The sequence below is a fragment of the Caretta caretta genome, chromosome 3 (assembly GCF_965140235.1).
Source record: "Caretta caretta isolate rCarCar2 chromosome 3, rCarCar1.hap1, whole genome shotgun sequence".
Taxonomy (NCBI): domain Eukaryota; kingdom Metazoa; phylum Chordata; order Testudines; family Cheloniidae; genus Caretta; species Caretta caretta.
In genome coordinates this window covers 111,407,858-111,431,625 of record NC_134208.1, presented here as the reverse complement: position 1 = coordinate 111,431,625, position 23,768 = coordinate 111,407,858, and the positions used below count along the sequence as shown (strand labels likewise).

The 23,768-nt window shown below is 40.4% G+C and overlaps 1 protein-coding gene and 1 non-coding gene across 6 annotated transcripts in view; one reads left to right on the top strand and one right to left on the bottom strand.

The window, feature by feature from the left end:
- The window catches only part of SHPRH (SNF2 histone linker PHD RING helicase), a 139,725-nt gene that overhangs the window by 110,775 nt on the left and 5,182 nt on the right, over window positions 1-23,768 (top strand). For 3 of the 5 annotated variants that reach the window (XM_048844315.2, XM_048844316.2, XM_048844322.2), the window contains 5 exons: window positions 1,126-1,314; window positions 12,596-12,688; window positions 13,444-13,530; window positions 15,118-15,296; window positions 20,204-20,284. In XM_048844315.2, the coding sequence (XP_048700272.1) occupies window positions 1,126-1,314; window positions 12,596-12,688; window positions 13,444-13,530; window positions 15,118-15,296; window positions 20,204-20,284 (629 nt within the window). Of the gene's footprint in view, window positions 1-1,125; window positions 1,315-2,136; window positions 2,222-12,545; window positions 12,689-13,443; window positions 13,531-15,117; window positions 15,297-20,203; window positions 20,285-23,768 lie in introns of those variants that run through there. The other 2 variants (XR_007355789.2, XM_048844321.2) reach the window with 2 other exon arrangements.
- LOC125635028 (U6 spliceosomal RNA) lies at window positions 3,885-3,988 on the bottom strand. Its single transcript, XR_007356125.1, has one exon. It is a non-coding gene; the product is annotated as a U6 spliceosomal RNA (small nuclear RNA).

Sequence of the window (23,768 nt, the reverse complement as noted above, 5' to 3'; positions counted from 1 at the left end):
ACTACTAATGGATTTTAACCAGTGACCTTAGATTGAAAGCTTCATGCCCCCTTTTCAATCCTCTGAATTATCCAATCCCTCAGAAATGTTTCGTCTATATAATGTTTTAAAGCTGCATTTCTATGAGTGTTGTCTTTGGACCACTAGTGGTCCAAAGACGAGCTGGCTGGTCACATGGTGTTGACTCCTCCTTGTTTCCATCTGCTAAAAAACCCTATTTATTACAAAATATTACTCTTCTGTAAGGAACTCTTGTAGTTGCCATAGGGATGTCATATGATACTAATTGATAGGGGAGGTGATCAGCACAATCATAAATGGAAGGGAAGGTGTCCACAACAGAATTCTTCATTATCTTAAAGTCCACACTCTAAAAAAGATTGAGCACTCCAGTTCACAATTTTCTTTCTTTATAAATAAAGGAGTGCCGTTACATGGAACTTAGTAATCATATACATAAAATTAAAACATTATTTCATGAATTTTGGAGTAAGGATGCATCCAATGAAGTGAGCTGTCGCTCACGAAAGCTTATGCTCTAATAAATTTGTTAGTCTCTAAGGTGCCACAAGAACTCCTTTTCTTTTTGGAGTAAGGATTGTGACTTTTGCTCTTAACACGATTTATAAAAACAAAGCTTTTACAAAATTGAAGGCCAATACAAATAATCTACAGATTTACAAACAGTTATTATTTAACAAATATTGTTTCTGTGATGTTTGCAACTGGTTCTAGTGCAAAATCCAAAAATAAAAAATTGGCTAGGCAATTATTTTGAAAAAAAAGTAAAACTGACTTGTCAAATTTTACTTTTTATACTGAGAGATATGCAAATAGTAAATGCATAAATAGTACAGTTGGTTGGAAATTTTCACAAAATTATCCCTTTCTGTTGGAAAACTTCAGAATTCAAAATTTTTCAACCAACTCTAATAAATACAAATATTTTTCTAGAATTCCTTCTGTTTTAATAATCTAAAGTGTTTTTTTTCATAAAGGTAAGGACATGTTTTAAAAATATAATTTAACCAAATTATATATCTGAGTTTTTTTCTGTGTGTATATATAAAGAGAAGAAAGTGGTTTTATATTGTATTGTTGTTCCTCTTATATTTCCCTATCTAGTGGGCAGTGCTGACATGTGGACATTGCTTCTGCAATGAGTGCATAGCTATTATTATAGAGCAGTACAGTGTTGGCACCCGCAGAAGTTCGATTAAATGTGCCATCTGCAGGCAGACAACTTCTCATAAAGAAATATCCTACGTCTTCACTGCAGAGACTGCAAACCAGGAGGACGATATTCCTGTGAAGGTAATTTGCCATATGTAGCATATCTTGGCCAATCTTTTCAGAGATGCACACTTAGTAGGCAACAGAGCATGTGCATGCTTGATTTTGGCATGCAAACCTAAACTATATGTTCATGAGCTGGGTTTGTCCATAAGCATGTACGTTTTTTTTCCCATTCCAGCTGGGTGTGACTTACATGCACCTTTTTGATAATATGGTCCTCCCTTCTATTCCCTTCTCAAAAATTTAGACGACTAGAAGCTAACTATCAAATAAACATTTTTAATTTTTCCTAAACACAAAATCCATGTTAGTTACCTTTTTTAGCTTTAAGTACAGACATGCCGCATGTGATGGCATCAAAGATCAGATGTTTTGGAAGGATGTTTTTAAATGTCTGACTGAAGTCTGTTAGAGATGAGTTACAAAACTATAATTTTTTTAAATTGGATAAATATTTGTCTTTCATGTGAAAATAAAATCTGAAGGCCAGAACCTAAATGGAAACAGCCTTTATTGCGCTTTAATGAGGATTTTCATAACATCTCATCTCCTATAAAAACAGACTCATGAACATATAAAGGGCTGTGGACAACCTGCTTGGAAGATGGTTGAATGATTGGCTTTTTGTAGTTACCTTCTGTATCTCTTGTAATTTTTTATTTGTGGGGGAAGGAAGGGCAGGGAATTCTGCAGCCTTTACTCAGATGAGTTCCACTTTCTTAGGAAAAATTTGTTGCCTCATTATTTTTAACCAATTTGTAACCAAACAGCTAAATCTTGATTTACCAGCAATCTGAATTTTGTTCCTGAATCTGGTTTCCACACCTCTCATTGGTACAGATTTAGGTTTATGGACTTTATGGATAGCCATGAAAGATTAGCTGCTGTTCAGACTATAGTGGTTTTAAAGGATAAGAAGGTATGTTTTTTCCTTTATCTTTTTTAAAACATTGCTGAATGAAGATTAACATATACAACATTAACTGTAGAACACTGAAGGCAGTCAATGCTGTTGAGGAAACTGCTCCCAGTAGTAGGCATTATGACTGCTAGTAAGCATTTGCAGGGTCAGTCTTATTATGTGGTTCAGCTGTTTATTTCATTCTAGAGTGGATTCATGTAAAACTCTCCTTTCAATTCCTTCCTAACATTATTTTGAGGAGTTCCAGCATGTGGCTGCTTTCTTTCTCAGTGGTGAAAAGATGGAGTCTGCAGCTCCATCCGTCTGCCATCTACTTTGCTTGTTGATTAGTCAGTGGGTTTGATTCAAGGTTACTGAGGGTACAAAGCTCACAGCCTCAGATTTTTAAAGCTATTAGGTGTTGCTGTGCTCAAAATTACATCACCTAAGACTTACTTTCAAAAGGGATTTAGGCACTTAGGAGCCAAAACCCTATTAATTATTTGTATTGCAGTAGTGCCTAAAAGCCCTAATCATAGATCCGCATCCCGTTGTGATAGGCACAAACACACAACAAAAATACAGTCGCTGCCCTGAAGAGCTTACCATCAAAGTAATTGCTGAGCCGTGTGACCTGTTAAGGCAGTTGAAACTGGCTGGTTCTTTATCCCAAGAGTCCAGGGTTCCTTTCTGTACCACTTTTTCCTTGAGATTGTCCATCTGAGTCCTTGTGCAGCTGCGTTGAAGGCTTTTGGAGAAATCTCCCTATTAAGGTGTGTTCCTGCTTTGCCATTTTTGTCTCTTCCTGATGAGTTTGTTTGGAGAGGGCTTATTTTTTTGGATTTTAAGTAATGTTTTGGGATCCCTAGGCTGCTGGGCCAGAAGTATATTCATTTTTGTTTTACAATGATAGTTTTTATAAAATTTCTCGTTGAAAAAGAAAACAAAACTGATGACTTATGGTGGTTGAAAAAACATGGATGAGGAGCCTGGATTTAAAGTGGTAGAGACTCTGGTCGTTTGGTAATGTTTTCACTGAGGAGATTAAGGGTATTTCTATCCTGGAGCTAGCGGTGTAATTTCCAGCTCAAGTACTCATACATGCAATGGCTTTGATTGAGTTAGCACACTAAAAATATCATGGTAACTGTAGTGGTACAGGCAGCAGGATGAGCTAGCTACCCCCAGTACAATCCTGTCAGAGACCCTGGATACGGATTCGGGCAGCTGCCCCATCACACCACCATGACTACACTGCTATTTCACACTACCTTGATAAAAGCTAGCATGTGATTGTCTACCTGAGCTGGAAATTAACCTTCAGTGTGGCATACCCTAAGCCAAATAGTGAATATAGGGATGGAAGTAATTGGCATGACTTGGCACCAGGGGGAGTAGGTAGATTGTTCTTTGGGAGTGTTCGTTGTTTTGGTTTTCTGTTTGTAGAGTTTTTTCCACAATATTTTTCCATATTTACAGTATTTACCCAGGAGTTTTGGAAGGAGAGGGTAAATGTCATTCCGTCTTGAACAGTGTAAGGGAATATCCTGGGAGGTCTCATTCGTAGATTCATATATTTTAGGCCAAAAGGGACCATTAAGGTCATCCAGTCTGATGTCCCACATAATGCAGGCCATAGAATTTCACTGAAGGATTCCTTCATCAAGCCCATAACCTTTGGTTCAGCTAAAATATGAAACACTTCATGTATTTGAATGTCATCCTTGCATTGAGCCATGCTAATATCTTCTTTGTATCATTCCAATTTCAGTACATGTGTTGCAAAAGCAAGCAAGATTTTTTTTTTAAAATGCAGTTGTTCCCCCTCTATTCCTTTATTAAAAGAATGGTCATTTTTTTTTTGTATTGCATAATGGTCCTGTAGAGTGTCATGATAAATGTTGGTAGCTCACCAATCTGTATGTGAAAATTTGGGATCAGTCCTGTATTTACACTTGTGTCTGTGATTGTCCTATTTCTCATTACTTTCTTTAGTGAGTGTCTTTCTTCTATTTTGTCAACACAGCATTATCCACACAGTGGTAATGCTGCACTCAATTGCATGTGGCACTCTCTATACAAAAGTCATCAGGGGGATCCTAGCAAGTTTTTCACTCTGTGGAAAGTTCTAGCTATTCTTAGTCTGCCATCTGATCAAGGGATATGCTCACACTAGGGATTTTTTAACACGGGTTAATTGATAGTCAGTTAACCTGTTTATATATGCTAGTCTGGACATTCCACAACAGAATACAGATGTTTGTGGATTACTCTGGTCAGACTAGCATGTACAAACATTAAAGCTGTCATTTAACTCCAGTTAAACTCTAATGTAAACAAATGCAAGATGTGTTGCTGGGCAATAGGATAACAAATGGCCAGCGTGGAAGCCAAGAATACATAGTATCTATGGTACATCTCCTGTAAACATTATGGTGGGAAATGCTGACTTATTTTTGGCACTAAGAATCAACTTCATTTGGTATTTATTTTTACTTAAAATGTGAACCCAGGTTTCTTTCATGTGGTGGTGGAGGGCCGGAGGGGTTGTGGTTTACACATGTATTTTTTTTTCAAGTTGATGATGTACCTTTAACTTGATTGTTTAGAGCAGAATGATTTAAAAAAAAAACTGGGGCAGCAAAGGGACTGGGATATTTTGTACTGTATCCATAGTTTCAACTCTCTTGCTGCTCCGTTCACTCCTTGTAGGTGTCACAGATGTGCCACACACTCAAATCAGCAGGAGAATGAGTTTGCAAAAACTAACAAAAAACATAGAGTAAATAGGAGCTGTGGAAAGAGTGGAACCACAGAGATGAGTGAAGCAATGAAGCAGCAAAATATGCTTTTTTTAGGTGTAAAAATTACCAAATTTCAAGGTATTTGGTGGTGGTAATTTTACAAAATCTCTGTGGTACTGTTCATTGAAGGTTTTTATCTTCCTTTGTACTGCTGCTGATCAGTCAAGAATCTGGAAAATATGGTCCCTGTCCTGAAGACTATATAAGGCCTTGAAACTGCAGACATTTACACAAGTGAGTTACTCACTGCCTGATTGGTAAAAGGACTCTAATTTTGTACATCATGACAAATTATGTTAACAAAGAGAGGTATGAGGATGAAATGCAGGAGGACCGATGCAGTAATAAAATCACATGGTTACTCAAGCTGGGTATATAAACACTTTGACCTTTCAAATGAATTAATATATTTTCTTTGGGCAGTTTTCCTGTTGCAAAGATTGAATTTGGTAGATTTGCTTTTAATTCATTTGTCAGTGTTTGATGTTGTATGTGAAGAGAAAGCTTCCTAATTATAAGGCTCTCTGTAGTGTAAATGTGTGATTTCTGAAAGTGAAATGGTATGAAGCAGTTCTGTAGCACATCTGCATAAACACTGTACAAAAGGGGAAAATGGTCACACTGTTATTTGTGTTAGTTATTTCCACAGTGCAACTAACTGTGGTGCTGTTGACTAAGCAAAATTGGTCTACACTCATGAGAAATTCTATGTTTTTAAGTATTTCTTGTACAAGTAGTAGTTCTGAATGGCAGAGTGATGATGATCTCTTTCTGCTTGTGAATGGATGGTGGCAAGAATTATCATCTTTTGGACTTGGGGCTGTAGCTTTATTAACCCTCTAACTGAAAATATCTCTTAAAAGCAGCCTGTCCCTGGAAGCAGTGAAAAGAGGAGAAAACTGTCATAAACCACCTCCCTTTTTTGATTCTCTAGTCCAGAGTGTAACATTTCCTTGACCAACCGTGTTTGCATCATACCAAAGCCTGATTAAGGCCAAAGTATTGTGCTGATGAGGCAACTGCTAAGGCAACACTTTGCATAATTACCTGGACCTCCAGGCAAATCCAGCCCTTTCTAGGAAGATTCACTGATACACAGTTCGCAGAAAAGGGGCATCACTCCAACTCCCAACCTCTGTAGGGTCATACCAGTTGTGCTCTCCTATTTATTTTATCCCCTCTCCACCAGCTTCCCAGGGGAATGTAACTCATGCATCCAAGACAAGGTACCACCCAAAGCTGCAGTCCTATGATTCATAGGCAAACTAATTGTACCAAGACACCGTAAGTGTCCATACAGTCACTTCCAAGTCCAGAGATGCCCGCAGCATCCTACCCTAATCCCTAGGGCAGCCAATAACTTGAGCAACAAGTTACAGATTCTGCAAGCAACTAATAAAATCCAGAAGACAAAGGAGAGAGAGAAATTGCGGCTTGCAGCAGTGTGGAGACCAGAGCAGAAAGAAGCCTAATTCTACTTGGGGAACCACCCCATCCTCCTGCAACTCCGTCCCAACACTTGTAAGAAATTCTGAGAATTAACCAATCTCAGATCCCCTAACCAAGGATGGGTATCATTGGCTGGCTGTTGCTAGGGAGCTGCCAACGGTATCATCCAGACCCCCAGCCTCCAACCCCTTTTTAGATATACATTTTTTTAACAGTCTAGTCACACTTCTGGAAACAGGATTCTAGATGGCTGCCAGGTACGTATCAACAGCAAAGGTGTTGGCACCAAAAGTTGTTCATTCCTGTACCCAGGACATAGCACTGAAATCATTATAGAAAATAGTAGCAAAGAAGCTGGCACTGAATACGGAAACCCTTGACAGGTTGAGCATTCACATTGCTACTTGTGACATATGAATGCTTGAGCTGCCCAGTGCTTGCTCCAGGCACTCACTTAGACTGGAATCACTTCCCCACCAATACGACAAGCAGCAAAACTGCACTAAATTTGACCTGTCAGTATAGCACAGCCAACCATGTGCAAATCAGCATTCAGAAAACAGGTACAGACAAAAATAAAACAATATTTGCCCAGCTGAAACAACTACAGCGTGCACTTGTATAGACACACAACCACTTTTAAGCAATAAAATACCTTTAAAAAACACTGCAACACAATATTCATAATTAAGGAAATACATTTTCTGATTGCCAGGCAAACAGAGCCCGTATGCAAACAAGTAAATGGCATAGAGAACAAAGTGAAGAATGAGCAAGAAGTAGAACATAGTTGTGTACTCTTCTGTATTGAGAACATTGTAATTTGTATACATAAGATCATGCATTAAAGTACAGTGAAATGGTCTTGAATGAATGGAAGGTAGACAGACTAGGTAGACAGGATTTGCATTACAGTACGCACTTAGTATGAGTCTCCCCTCGTGCCCTAAGGATAAATTAAAGTTAATTTATGTACTTTTTCCTAGATTGTTCTTAGTTTGCATAGCTGAAGGTAAAAATAGTTTGTTAGTATTCAACTTTACAGTTACAATTCTCACTGTGACAAATTTAAAATTTCCATTAGGTCAATAAAGGTGTAACTTATATATTTGTAATACACATGGTAAAATAATATACTTTGTTTTTGATCTAAGAATCTAAGTGTTTTACAAATATTACTATTTAATATATTTCATCCCTGTGATTTACAGATGTGATGAAATCAAGTAGGGCTGAAATAGTGAAAGGAGCAAATTTTAATAACCTACAATAGAGGGTAAAAATGTTACATCTGTATTAGGGCTGTTGATTAATTGCAGTTAACTCATGTAATTAACTCAGAAAAATTAATCTAGATTAATCACATTTTAATTGCATTGTTAAACAATAGAATACCAATTGATATTTATTACATATTTTTGGACGTTTTTCTACATTTTCAAATATATTAATTTCAATTACAACACAATACAAAGTGTACACTGCTCACTTTAGATTATTATTTTTATTATAAATATTTGCACTGTAAAAAACCAAAGAAACAGTATTTTTCAGTTCACCTCATGTAAGTACTGTAGTTCAATCTCTTTATCATGAAAGTGCAACTTACAAATTTTTTTGGTTACATAACTGCACTCAAAAAAACAAAACAATGTAAAACTTTAGAGCCTACAAGTCCATTCGGTCCTACTTCTTGGTCAGCCAATTGCTAAGACAGTCGGAGAACACTTCAGTCTCTCTGATCACTCGATTACAGACCTAAAAGTCGCAATATTACAACAAAAAACCTTCAAAAACAGACCCCGAGAGACTGCTGAATTCAAATTAATTTGCAAACTAGACACCATTAAATTAGGCTTGAATAAAGACTGGGAGTGGATGTGTCATTACACAAAGTAAAACTATTTCCCCATATTTGTTTTCCCCCCTACTGTTCCTCACATGTTCTTGTCAACTGCTGGAAATGGCCCACCTTGATTATCACTACAAAAGTTTTTTTTTTTCTTTTTCCTCCTGCTGGTAATAGCTCACCTTACCTGATTGCTCTCGTTACAGTGTGTATGGTAACACCCATTGTTTCATGTTCTCTGTGTATATAAAATCTCCCTATGTATTTTCCACTGCATGCATCCGATGAAGTGAGCTATAGCTCACAAAAGCTTATGCTCAAATAAATTTGTTAGTCTCTAAGGTGCCACAGGTACTCCTTTTCTTCTTAAGACAGACAAGTTTGTTTACATTTACAGGAGATAATGCTGCCCACTTCTTATTTACAATGTCACCTGAAAGTCAGAACAGGTATTTGCATGTGACTTTTGTCACCGGCATTGCAAGGTATTCACGTGCCAGATATGCTAAACATTCATATGCTCCTTCATGCTTCAGCCACCATTCCAGAGGATATGCTTCCGTACTGATGACGCTCATTAAAAAAAATAATACATTAATTAAATGTGTGACTGAACTCCTTTGGGAAGAATTGTAGGTCTCTGCTTCTGTTTTACCTGCATTCTGCCATATATTTCATGTTATAGTAGTCTCAGATGATGACTCAGCATATGTTTATTTTAAGAACACTTTCACTGCAGATTTGACAAAACGCAAAGAAGGTACCAATGTGAGATTTCTAAAGATAGCCATAGCACTCAACTCAAGGTTTAAAAGTCTGAAGTGCCTTCCAAAATGAAGGATGAGGTGTGGAGCATGCTTTCAGAAGTCTTAAATGAGCAACACTCTGATGCAGAAACTACAGAACCCAAACCACCAAAAAAGAAAATCAACCTTCTGCTGGTGGCATCTGACTCAGATGATGAAAACAAACATGTATCGGTCTGCATTGTGTCGAATTGTTATTGAGCAGAACCCATCATCAGCATGGGGACACGTCCTCTGGAATGGTGATTGAAGCACAAAGGTACATATGAATCTTTAGCACATCTATCATGTAAATATCTTGTGATGCTGACTACAACAGTGCCATGAGAACACCTGTTCTCACGTTCAGATGACATTGTGAACAAGAAGTGGGCAGCATTATCTCCTGCAAGTGTAAAGAAACTTACCTGAGCGATTGGCTGAACAAGAAATAGGACCGAATGGACTTGTAGGCTCTGAAGTTTTACATTGTTTTATTTTTGAGTGCAGTTATATTTTTGTACATAATTCTACATTTGTAAGTTCAACTTTCATGCTAAAGAGATTGCACTACAGTACTTGTATGAGGTGAATTGAAAAATACTATTCCTTTTGTTTTTACAATGAAAATATTTATAATAAAAAATAAATATAAAGTGAGCACTGTACAGTTTGTATTCTGTGTTGTAATTGAAATCAATATATTTGAAAATGTAGAAAACATCCAAAAATATTGTTAATAAATGGTATTCTATTAACAGTGTGATTAATCACGATTAATGTTTTTAATTGCGTGATTAATCGCAGTTACTTTTTTTAATTGCTTGACAGCTCTAATATGTAAATATTTTAAGTGCCCTCCTTCATTTTCTTCTGTGCACATAACCATATTTCGACTTTTGGCAGTGATAAGTGGAGCTGTGGTCATGTAATTGTAGTTCTGTAATTTCAATAAAAATGCCATGAGAAAATATTCGTTTCATTGCAGTCATGGGACTTGGTATTTTGCCATGATCCTGGCTTGAGGAGTTGCTAGCTGATTTCTATTTGCTAATTCTTTTTAAAGTGCCTGGGTATTATTATAATAGTTTTGAGACACTACAAATTATTATTTTTTATGGAGCAAAAAGCATTAAATATTAGTGCCGCAACTGAGTGGGGGATGCAACAGAAGCAGGATTCGTGAATATAAAATCTTACTGGGGACCTAAATTTGCCAAGAGGTAGTATAAGAGAGAGGATGTTAAATCTGGATTTTGAAGATCCTTCATAGGTGGTGTTGCTGAAAACTCTTATGGTATGCGGGAGGAGTCATCACTTTTTGGGAGGGAGGGTGATCACAGCCTGAAATATTTTCATAGGGGGTCCCCCCCCACAAAAAAAAAAGATTGAGAAACCCTGTCATAGACAGTTGTGGATCACTGATTGTGCAATAGACTCCCATCTATTTTAGTGAAACTTAACTTTGTGATGACTGAAATTAGTTTATATGCCTCCTGTACAGTATACAAGAAGTTGTTGTCTGACATTTCCAATATAAAGAGAAAATGTTGCATTATCTCCAGACTGAAGTCTATGGAAAATATTCTGATTTGCTGACCTTTTTGTTTATTAATAAATAATTCTAGTTCTTGTCAGAAGTTTCCTTATCTTTCTACAGAAAATGTCAAAGACTGTTAATTCCTTTGTTCTGAAGAAGGGGAAAGATGCACTTAGTTGCAAGTCTTGGCACCTACTTTCTCTCATTAATTATGATGGTCACATTTTAGATAATATTGTTAAAAATTGTAATTTCTGAATTTAAAAAAAAAGAGAAAAAAGAAATAAATCAGAGATTGTAATTTTGCTGATATCCAGGCTTCATTTTGTCATTTGATACTGAGAATGCTCTCAGCTACATTGAACTCTCTCTATGAGATGTCAAATTGTATTTTACCTATAGAGAGTGATTTATTAATCAGACTTTTATAGTGTTTACTGGGGCCAAAATCTGTTCCGTCTTCCATACCTTCTCATGAGAGGGGACCTGAGCAAGAATGTCCCCTGTATACTTTCCTCTTGGCTCTGGTGATGGAATCTTTTGGAGTGGCCTACAGAGCAAAATTGTATTTAGGACACTGGAATCAAAGGGGGGTGGAATACCACCATAATTCTTCCTCCACCTGACTTCAGTAGACTGCTATTCTTGTGCTCAGATGCTTTGGTGGATGTGGTCTTAATAAAGTATACACATGTAAGTTCTTATGAAGTTCACTCAGAGACCTTATACCAGTGGAGGATCAAACACAGAAGAAATTCACTGTGTTCTGCCCCTAGTTCTTGGTTTTCAGATGGAGTTTCATGTGTTGGGTTTGATGCTTGTAACATGCCTACCTGACAGACATCTCTCCCTATGCCATACTTCTGCAATTATAATCATCAGAGCACCCAAGCTGGAGATCTCTTCTTTAAATGAAGGGAGAACTTGCTGGCAGGGTGCTCTCCATAATAGCCCTGAACTTCAGATTTTTGTCCCCTCCACTTCATCCAAAATAGTCTGAGTCTTTTGACATTACAACATTTGGGAAAGCCTATCTGTTAGCGTTAAATGAGAGCTGGGATTTGTGAGTACTGTTTACCTCAAATTTTTAATTGCTCAGTTAAGTTTTCAGCTGGTCTTCTGTTGTGATTGTTCTTTAAATGTCTGTTAAAAGCAACAAGGAGCTTTGGATAAGATGCTACATAAATCTTGTTACATAAATCAAAATAAATAAAACAAATAATAGCTAGAACCTTATGTTAAATAACCTTTTTAAAGAATTATTTATTTCAGGGGTGACAGCATACTCATTGCTGTACAAGACACAAACAAAAACAGAGAGTGAGAGTCTCACTCCCACTCTAGCCAGCCAAGTGTCATATAACGCCTAAAAGCCCTGAATTTGGCCAGGGGAGAATTCACCCCATGTAGGAACTAAGCAAGACTGTCATAGGCTATCCTTCAAGGACCCCCTTGCAAGCCCTCCGAGGCATAGTGGATATGCTGGGGGAGGGCGAGTTGTGTCAGGTACTGGATTTCAGCACAAAGTACTGTGGAGGTTATGGGCAGCACTGCCATCCAGAGGGCTGTCCAAATTACAGCGGGGATCGCTGTAACTCCCAGAACAGTACGTTACTGGGAGGGCACAAAGGCAGCTTAAAGCCATTTTAGCCTACCTTCCCCTCCCCCTCCCATGCTGCAAGTTCTGAATTTCACCTATAGTTTCTGCCCCGAGAAGAGTACGGTCTAAGAGCAAACTATGGTAAGTACTTCCAACGTTCCTGGTATAATTTTGTAAGACCCATCCAAAAAAATGGGTACCTGGGTAAGAGAGATTTGCTGATCCCTTTTGAGATCTATAAGACAGAGACCGCACTATATTTAAGAGATGCTAATAGAAAGATCAGTATATAATGTGCATGTGTGATTTTGTTCCCTTCAGTTTTGCTGCATCCTATTGTATGCTGGTGTTTTTCTTTCCCCTTTTCAAAGGGAAGTCACTCCACCAAAGTGGAAGCTGTGGTTCGGACTCTGAAGAAAATCCAGTTTAAAGATCCAGGGGCTAAATCTTTGGTTTTCTCAACGGTATTGATCAACCTTATTTTCTACCTTAAAAGTTACTTTGTGTTCTACAAATTCTTAGATTCCAATAACTGTTTCCAAAGTTCAGTTTAGCTACTAAACTATGTAAGTAGTTTTCAATATCCACTTGATTCTTTGAGCATTGTGAAGGATTCTTCATGCCATTGGGACATTGTTGATAGTACTCATGGTTAATAGATGGAAAGTATTGTATAATAATAACAGCTAGCTCTTATATAGCACTTCTCTTCAGTTGATCTCAAAGCACTTTACAAGGGAGATTAGTTTTACATTTTAAAAATTGATGTTCAAAGGGCAAACACTGAAAATTCATATGCAGACGTATTATCAGTTCTACATGTATTTTAACTAGATAGAAAAGACACTGTCAAAGTACTTTTCATAAATTTTAAAACTACATTTCATTGTTGCAAATCTCTTCTGCTCAAACTTATCTTTATTTCTTTACACTAATTTTCTCTCCTCTGGATTCTGTTTGCCCACTTTGAATGCTGGACTGTTTGCTACTTTGTATCTTTAATATTAAGACAATTTTTAAAATATATTGTTCTTGGAGAAAAAATAACACCCCCAAAAATTGTTTAATGTTAATTTAAGGCATATCATAAGAGGTTCCTTTTATAACTGGGTTATTTATTGGTAAGGTTAAGATATTACAGTCATGTCATATTTTCATGTTCTAGTGTTGTCAGTGCTATTTGTAATACTGACTTGCTTTTATATTGTGTTTTTTCTAGTGGCAAGATGTTTTGGACATAATTTCAAAAGCTCTATATGATAACAACATGGTGTTTGCTCAGATTAATGGAATTAGTAAATTTCAGGTACAGAAAGCTGATTTTGCTGCAAGTCATTTTTTGCGGGAGGGATTGGTGGGGGAATAATTAGCAGAAATTCATTTGACCCTTTCGCCTTGCATATCCTTTCAGAAAATGGAATGAGAATAATAGAACTGATCAAGGCAGAGCATTTGATCTCTGAGCTAATGAACTCTAAAATAATAATTAAAAAACACTATCAAAACCACAAAAATAAGGCATATACTATTTGTTTTTAATAAAGTTTATGTGAATGAAGGGGATGAGATAGATTGGCCACGGTGTTGTGGGGGATGCTTGCGCTGCTGCTGCTCATTTGTCCTTTGGATAAAAGAAGATTTCTGTGTTCAGGGCTGTCAGTTACTAAATTCTCTTTAAAAGACAAACAAAAAACACCTGATTGTGACATTCTTCTCAGGGAGCCCAGAAGTGTAAGCCAGTGTGTTACCCCTCTGCCTCTGCAAAAGAGAGCTTTGCTGGAGCTTAAATAGTATTTCGTATTTCACCTCCTTGCCAAACCAGTCTGTCCGCCTCTCCAGCAAACTCTTTGAGACTCTGCCAATCTAAACCTTGCCTTGCAGGTAACATTCAGTGAACCCAGAGATGTGTCTCTGTAGGGTCCAGTCCCTCTCACTAGATACTCACAGAAATTACTCAATCCACTGTCTCCAAAGAGACCGTGCGCGCACGCACACACACACACCCCCACCAGCCTGGTAGCCCAGCTGAAGGCATACTTTTTACCTTGGTACACAACACTGAGATGGTTTATAGTACAACTCAGAGTATGTTTATTAAGCACACAGATTTAAGTGGTACTCGGCCAGAGAAAAAGAGACAGGTATGGTTATAAACAAAACAATACGCTTTCTGGTGACTAAAACTAACTTTAGCAAGTTACAATCTTTGCTTAAGCAGATTTCTCACATCAAGCCTCCAGCATCTCCAGCCCTTTGGGCAGGAGGATCCGCTGTTCACAGAACTAGCAGATGCTGATCCCTTTGTCCCCTAACTGATGGATAACTAAGGGATTTTCTCCCCTTCTTATAGTCTAGTAAACCTTTGAAATGTGTTTCTTTTGAAGTGTACACCCCAGACAGAGGTAATTTCCGACTGATGTGCAGATGCCAAGCTGTCTTCATCCTCTTTCTGTTGGTTTACTTATTTTATTTACCTTAGATACAAATATATTTTCACTGTCTCTAGTTTACTAAGCTTGACCCCGGCAGACTGGCAAATCTACATTCCTTTCTCTGGGACAAACCTATTTATCTACTCTACTGAGATTACTTAGTCTACCTTCCCCTCCCCCCGACCATGTTTTAGGAACATATTCCCAGTATACATACCTAACTGTTTACACACTAAATGTACATAGATCACTTAGTAATATTAATGACCAGAAAGTCACCAGCTTTCCTAACAGACCTTACTCGATGCACTTTTGTAGTACAATAATATTGAATACAATTAGTTGATTCAATTTCTTATTCTTTACCTTGGGGTGTCTGGATCCTGATTGTCGTACCTACCCTACAGTCCTTGTTCAGGAACAACTCCCACTGAAATGCTAACATGGTGTTTATCTTCTAGGAGAACCTCTCGGCATTTAAATATGATCCCAAGATCAATATTTTGTTGCTACCCCTTCATACTGGTTCCAATGGATTAAACATAATCGAGGCAACTCATGTTCTGCTAGTGGAACCCATTTTGAATCCTGCACATGAACTTCAGGCCATTGGCAGAGTGCATCGTATTGGACAAACAAAGTAAGAATTAAAATAAACGTTGCTTAAAATTGCTGTTCTGTTGCCTTGTCAGTCTAAAATAATACTATGCTCGTATGTGGCAAACTCCTTCTGAGAATCTTTAAGCTGAAGTATGATAGGTATCCCCACTTTACAGATGGATAAACTGAGAAACAAAATGGTTATGGATTAAATCTTCAAATAGAACCTAAATACTTAAGTGACTTAAGCTCTTGCGTTCCATTTTCAAAAGTGACTTAAGCACTAAGTCCCATTGAAAGTCATTGGGACTTAAGTGGCTAAGTGTCTTAGGAACCTATGAAAACTTTGCCCTGCGTGACTTACCTAAGACCAGATAGTCAGATCCAGGACTAGAATCTATTGTCTTGACTCCATATCTCAAGCTCTAGCCACTATCATTACAAACTCTCTTTGATTTTGTAGTGGCAGCTTAGGTTAATGATATTTTTCTATTTTATCTGAATGGCAGATAATTCAGAAGAGATCAATATCTTACTAGCTTTTTAACTGCTTTGGTCTCAAGAACCACTTGCCTTACATGTGGAAAAAAAGAAGCATAGCAATATTTTTTTCCTTGTAGGCTTCTCTTCTATTCAGTTTTGCTGTTGTGTTTTAACGCAAACTTCTTAAAGATTCTCTTTTTTTCTAATTAGTGATCTTAATCATTTAACCTTATATTTACACTAATAAAAACAAGCCACTCTGCCAGGGTGTGGCCCTTCTGCATGTTTTCCTGGGAAATGGGTGGGTTGGGCTGGAAAACATAAAAGGCACAATTCTCCCCTTTATTTAGATAGCCACAATTGAGCCTAACTCAGTAAAAAGTGGGTGAAGCACATTTAAGATTTGGGAGAGATTACCACTGACTCAGTTGTAAGCTTCATCTTCCCTGGGAGCTGTGAAAGCACGCTCTCAAACAGTGCAGGGCCTGGATTCTACAGGTCCAAAGGAAGTGAACCAAGAGTCAGAGGTAGATGAATGGAAATGAGACGCAGTCATTCCCAGCAAAATGCTCCCGAGGGTGCTGTTGGATTTCTGAGTGGAAATCAGCTTTGGAAATGCTGCTGTGAGCTACCCTTCCATACCTGCTTACCCCCCCCTTTTGGGGAGGGAGATAAAGTATATGTTTGGGGGTAGGTCTGGCTCCTGAGGAAGCAAGGTGGTCAGGCTAAGTGGTAGGTGTATTTCAGGAGTGGGTCATATCTGGGAATAGAAATTGTATGGCGGGCCATAAATACTCACAAAATTGGGGTGTGGGAGGGGGTGAGGGCTCCGGGGTGGGGCCAGAAATGAGGAGTTCAGGGTGCAGGAGGAGGCTCTGGCTGGGGGTGCAGGCTCTGGGATGGGGCTGGGGAGTTTGAGGTGTAGAAGGGTGCTCTGGGCTGGGACCGAGGGGCTTGGAGGGTGGGAGTGGGATCAGGGCTGGGGCAGAGAGTTGGGGTGCAGGGGAGTGGCTCACGGATGCAGGCTCTGGGCGGGGCTTACCTCAAGTGGCTTCCGGAAGCAGCAGCATGTCCCTTTTCCGGCTCTTATGCAGAGGTGCGGCCAGGCAGCTCTGCTGCATGCTGCCCAGTCTGCAGGCACCATTCCTGCAGCTCCTATTGGCTGTAGTTCCCAGCCAATGGGAGCTGTGGGGGCAGCGCTTGAGGCGGGGGCAGTGTGCAGAGCGGAGCACCCTGGCTGCCCATACACGTAGGAGCCGGGGGGAGGCCATGCCACTGCTTTCCGGGAGCCGCGTGGAGAGCCAGAGCAGGGCAAGCCCCAGATTCCACTCCCCAGCTGGAGCTCAAGGGCCGGATTAAAATGGCTGGTGGGCTGTAGTTTCCTCACCCCTGGTCTATTTGGAGCATAGAGGAAGAGTTGGCCCACCACCTGGGTCTCCTGAAATGAGCATTGTGAGGTTTTCACACTCTCTACTCATGGAATACACCATGCAGTTAAAAAACAAAACATCTTATGAACTACTGAAGTTTCCAGTAGACTCTGTCTCCTGCGGAAGGAGACAGTCTAGCCCAAATCTTTATTGGTCATGTGTTTTTTATTAGGTTAAAAGATACCTACTGATGTTAAGCTTTACATTGATGATCATTGCTTATATTCTGTAACCATTAAAACTATAGGAGAGAGGGTTTAGCACTTTCACTTGTGTAAGCAACCTATGACACCTGTACAACAATACAGTCATTCCTTAAAGGGACACTGTCAACTTAAAAAATAAAAATTACTACTTTCATAAAATGCTACTTCCTGTTATTATGAGAAGTATCTCTCTCAGATTTTTCTGCAGTAGCCATTACTAATTGAAACCACTTAAGATTCCTCTAAACTTTTTTGTTTAACTATACTGGAAAAATGGATGTCTGTTTAGTTTGTGAAACTGACAATACACAAAGCACTATGAAATGCAATTTCCACTGTATAGTCAGTTTTCATTGTTTGTGTGGGGATCTCACACAACGTCGGGGAAAGAGAAATCGTTTTAAAAATAGGAAAATTTAACTGTAAAACTACAGACTGGCAGAGGGACAAAAGGGCCAGGTTTAATATCTAATTTTTGAAATTGGCTAGGTTTTAAATTGACACTTTTCTTTTATATTAGTATCTAAATATCTCAAGCATAGATGATCCATGAATCTGCACTTTTAGTATTGCTATTTTGATGTTGCAAGCCATTGAACCACACCCCTTAAAAGCTCACCTACTTAGATTTCAAAAATTACTAGTAAAACCAAAAAAGCCATACACTAAATAGAAACATAGCTGGACCGAATGTGTTCTGGAATAAAGATAATGTATATTTTTGTTTGGGGCGGAGGGAGTTGCAGGAGTCATCATGTGTGAGAGTGAATGCATGAGTAAATGGATATTTGGGTGTGGTGCTAAATATTTTGACTCAGCTGTGGGGATGAAGATCAGATGAATAGCAACAGCCTGCACTGTAATTTCACATGGTGCTGGTACTGACGTGTCAAGGCATGGCAGAAAATGAGGCAGCAGCAGCAGCAACAATATGTTGTGTTGTACACTTTAATAAAACGATAATGAAAATAAAACTGTAAGGAGCCTTGAGTCAAGAAGAGAACTGTGTATAAGTTAAATGTGTAGTAAGGGCCAAATTATATTGTTTCACCAGCATATATCTGGAGTTATTCCAGATTTAGACCCCTACCCTGCATAGGCATGTGCTTATGCTTCCCTTTCACCCACGTGAGTAGTTCTATTGGCTTTATCTAGTACATTTTACTTCAGGGCTTGAAAGAATCCCATTACTTAAATGGACTTTGAATCAGGTTCTGAGTAGTGTTTAGCGCTTTTCATTTTCTAATATAAATTCCTAATCTGAAAAACAATGTATTGTCAGAAGGATGTACAGCTATTTTCATAGATATTAACTTTTGATTTTTACTCTGCTCTGTTTCACCCACTCAGGACCTTGAAAATTCTTTTTTCTTTTCCTTTAGCTTTGTTGTTCTCCATTTGCCAATCAGATTTTTTTACCCTTTTTTATATGGCACATAAGAAACCGAACAAAATATTTGCTTGTCTTCTGCATTAGCGATGTCAGCACAGCTCTGAAAATGATGTTTAATTAGTCATTACCTGGAGCTCACTTTCTTGGACGGGCTCAAAAGCAACATTGTAGGTCCTATACAAACAATGGACTGGGTTCATTACTGGCCCTCATAAAGGGGGCTCTTCAAGACAACATGCGAGGAGCCTGTCACAATCCCTTTACTCAGGGAAGTTCAGGAGATGCTTCCTCCATGTCCCCATTCCATGCGTACATCACCCCAAAGTGGGCCGGGAGAAGGCAGGACTTTTCTCCCATCCACATACCATGCTAGTCTATGGAGCAGGCCCAACATACAAGGAGGAGCAGGCCACATTCCCTGAAGGGGTGTAGCTGCAGGAGTGCTCCCCCTGTGTGCTGAGGAGTTACCTGGGCTGGATTAACGCATAGGTAAACTGGGCATGTCCCTGGACCAGGGCCCCCACTTTATTTTATTTATTTATTTATTTGTTTTGTTTTATTTTATTTTATTTTATTTATATATATATATATATATATATAATATATATTTGCTGATGCAGATTTGCACGCGAACTGAAAGAACTTCACATGATGTTGTACCACTTTGTGCCAGATCACAACACCAATCACTTGGGTTGCCAGTTTTGGTCGGATGTATTTCTGGAGATTTCATCACATGACATAATCTTTAATTAAAGATTAATTTTTAATTCCTGGAGACTCCAGGTCAAACCTGGAGGGTTGGCAATCCTACCAATCACTCCTTTTCTTTTTGTGGATACAGACTAACACGGCTGCTACTCTGAATCAAGTGAATGAAGTTCTTTCACTTCATGTGCATCCCCACATCAGTGGATGAGTGGGCAGAGATATTCCTCCCACACAGCTGAGGCTCGTTTGCCATTTCCAAGGAGGGCACTGGGTAAAGAAACTACTTCTCCAACAGGGTAGGGGCCCAGAAGTATATGTTTGATTGGGACCAAGTGATGAGTTAATCTGGCCCTGGGAGTTATAGAAGGAGTCATGTCTCTGAGCTCCCTAAGCAGGGTGTGCACATAATGAACCCTTTTTATTGTTACTAGTAAAAGTGAGAGCAGAATTTTATCCAATGTCTATTAGGGTTTTATTTAATTATTTTGATGATCATTGAGGGCCTGATCTTGCAAAGTAGCTATTTGAGTGGTGGGAGGTGCTGAACACCCTTTACTCTCAGTAGAGGTTGCTCAGCACCTTACAGGATTGGGCCTTTAAAATCCAGAGGACACTTTCAACAAGGTTAAAATAATTTGTAGGGAGGTGAAAATTTGGGCCTAAACTTCTTGCCAGTCCTATGACAATATACCAGTGCTCAATTTTATTTTTTTAACACATGCAGGCCCACCATTGTTCACAGGTTCCTGATAAAAGCAACAATAGAAGAGAGAATGCAGATGATGCTGAAAACTGTAGAGAGAAGGTACTTTTTTTTTTTGTGGGGAGGGGAGCTAAAAAGCATTACTGCACTGAAATGAAAGTCCTATTCATACATACACCCTGCATTCACTCTGTTTGTTTAAGAGGTTATTATGCTGTATTCACTATAGTTGTGAGGTTTTGACTAAAGTCCCAAAATGTTTTCAGCAAAGCTTGAAAAAATTGACACTTTAACCTGGATTTGGTATTCAGTAATTTTGAAACAGAAACACAATGTAAATAAGTGCAGTTACTGGCCAGACATTTTAATTAAGAGACCAGATGTCTGCAAGGACATGAACCAGTCAGGTATATGTGTGCTGAATAACCATAAATGTGAGACCAGATTCATGTCTGCAGTACTCCAGTTTTACACTAATGTAATTGCACAGAAATCAGTGAAATTACACTATCATAAAACTGGACTAATGCAATGGTGAACTAGACCTAAGGTGTATGGGTTTTTGCTATTAATAATGTTGTTTAAGCATTGGACAATTATTTGAATTTTTACATGCAAAAAGATTAGAATGGTACAAATGTGTACCAGGTTATGCTTTAAAAGCTGGCATTTGGACAAATCTTGTATTGGCTAGATAACAAACCGATGTGATGTGGATGTTACATTTCTGGTTTACACTAGACACTTCTTTTTTTGGTGGGGGAAAAAAACCCTTACTAGCCAGGCATTTTAATTATCTCTAATGGTAAGAGACTGACGTAAACCCTGAAGCATGAGATTTAATATTCCTTCCCAAATGTTTGCTGTTAATCATGTTGTTTAACCATTGGACAAATTATTTGAATTTTTACATGCGAAAACATTAGAATGGTACAGATGTGGAAAACTGATACTTACAAAGATAAGGATGATGCCCTGCCCCTCATACTCTTACCCCTGCAAACAAATACAAGGTGAGAATTTCTAGTCGTACAGCATAGTGATAGTCAAAAGTTATGAAAAAATAAACCCTTTAACTGCACAGTTCCCTCCATTTAGTTCACAGAACCAAGCTTATGTGACTAGAAGAACTGCAGATCCAATATAGCTGCAGAGGAGCAAAACTACTGTATTATGCTGCTTGCCCAAACAACAGAATCACCAGATGAGTTCAGATTCCAGTCTTTTTATTACTTGTGGTAGTTTGGGAGGATGTACAAAGCAGGGTTTACATCAGTCTCTTACTATTAGAGCTCAGGATCTCATGCTAGGGACAGATTATTCCACCTTCTTCTGAAGCATGTGGTTACTGGTCACTGTCAGACAGGGTCCTGGACTAGATGGAATTTGGGTCTGATCCAGTATGGCAATTCCTGTGCTCTTAATCTGAGTTGTAGTGAATAATATGAACAACAAAATACCTGATCAAACTACTTTAATTGCTTTGTCTTTAAAACTGCCTAGTGAGAAGACCTCATGCGATTCATAGAATCATAGAATATCAGGGTTGGAAGGGACCTCAGGAGGTCATCTAGTCCAACCCCCTGCTCAAAGCAGGACCAGTCCCCAACTAAATCTTCTGTAAGATGGTCTCCACATAATGAACAGGATGGTTCATACTGCTTTGGTTGAGCATGGTAATAACCATACCCTTCCTTAAAGAGACAAGATGGGTGAGGTAATATGTTTCATTGGATCAACTTCTGCTGGTGAGAGATGCAAGCTAATAAGCCTCACAGAGCTCCTCTTCTGGTCCTTCTGGAAGGTATTCTGGGACAAGTGTCACAGCTAAATGCAAGGTGACACAGATTGTTTAGCACAAATTCTAAGGAACCATTCAAGGTGGAGTGGCCCATTAACAACTCTGCAGTCATAGGACAAAAAGAGGGAGTTAGTGGGTTACAGATTGTTGTAATAAGCCGTAAATCCAGTGTCTCTGTTCCTAGACATGAAAAATCATGGAGTGAGAGTTATGAATTTAAACTCCCAGGCAGGGGCGGCAAGTTGTATGGGCCCCTGGTGGCCGGGCTCCAGCAATATTCAGGGCCCGGGGGCCCAGCTCCACCAATGTTCGGGGCCAGGTCTCTCCCTCGGCCACACCTGCCACCCCCTGCACCTCCCCCAAGTGTCCCCCAGCCTCCACTTGCTGCCCCTGCGCACCTCCCTGGCCCCCCAGAGTGTCCCTGCAGCTCCACCCTGCCTCTGTTCTCCTGGCTCCCGGCATCAACTGCCGCCGCAGGGTCCTAGTGCCCCCCGCCCCACTAGTGCCAGGGCAGGTTGCCCTTACCCTCCCCTTCCGCCTCGGACCCTTCCCTTTTCCAGCGGGACCCTCCACCAGCACAGCCCCCCTCTCCCCCCCCCCCCGTCACCACTCCTGCCCCCCGCTGGGCAAGGAGCAGCCCCATCCCTCACCCCCAGTGAGGCTACAGTGAGGCTACAGCAGGAGAGGAGGTGCATGTGTGATGGCGGCAGACCCCCTTTCCCCCCTGCCCAGAGCACCCACCACAAGGGAGGTGAGGGGGCTTATTGGACCTGAGAGGGGCCCTAGGAGCATGTGCAGTGACAGTGGTGTGAGATGAGTATGCTGCCGGGGGCGGAGAGATGGGGAGGGAGGGGGCCCCTCCCCCAGAGCTCACTGCTGCCAGTGGGAAGAGGGCTTGGGGGCAGTCCTCCTCTCTGGCCGCAGCTCCAGGGCACCTGCCTGCACCCCAAACTCATCCCCAGCCCTGCCCCACCTCAGAACCTGCACCCCCAGCCAGAGCCCACCCACTCCCTGCACCCCAACCCTCTGCCCTAGCCCTGAGCCTCTCCAACACCCCAAACCCCTCATCCCCAGCCTCAGACAGAGCCCTCACCCCCCACACACTCCTTCCCTCTGCCCTAGCCTTGAGCCCCTCCCACACCCCAAACCCTCCATCCCCCCGCACCTAACCCTCTGCCCCAGCCCTGAGCCCCCTCCTGCATCATGAACCCCTCATCTCCAGCCCTCACCCCACACTCCAACCCTCTGCCCTAGCCCTGAGCCCCCCACACCCCAAACTCCTCATCCCCAGCCACACCCCAAGCCCCACACCCCTCACCCCCTCATGCACACCCACCCCCTGCCCCAGCCTGCACCCAAACTCCCTCCCAGAGCCTTCACCCCCACCCCTTTCCCACACACCCTATCCTACCCCCAAAACTCCCTCCCAGAGCCTGCACCCCAGCCCTGCATACTCCCTCCCAGAGCCTGCACCCCCACCCCTTGCCCCAGCCCAGAGCCTACACCCAAACTCCGTCCCAGAGCCTGCATCCCTCACCCCCTCCTGCATCCCTGACCCAGCCGGCGGCCTGCACCCAGCACCACCAACATTTCTACAAACCTGCCACCCCTGCTCCCAGGTTAATCTTTTGAAAGTGTTGTGCAGGTTTCCTTTGAGGAGGAGGATTGATGAGTCAGATATAGTGATCACTTTGTGAAAAGCATTCACCCAATGGTTCTCATGGGAGACTTTAATCACCCTGATATCTGCTGGGAGAGCAATACAGCGGTGCACGGACAATACGG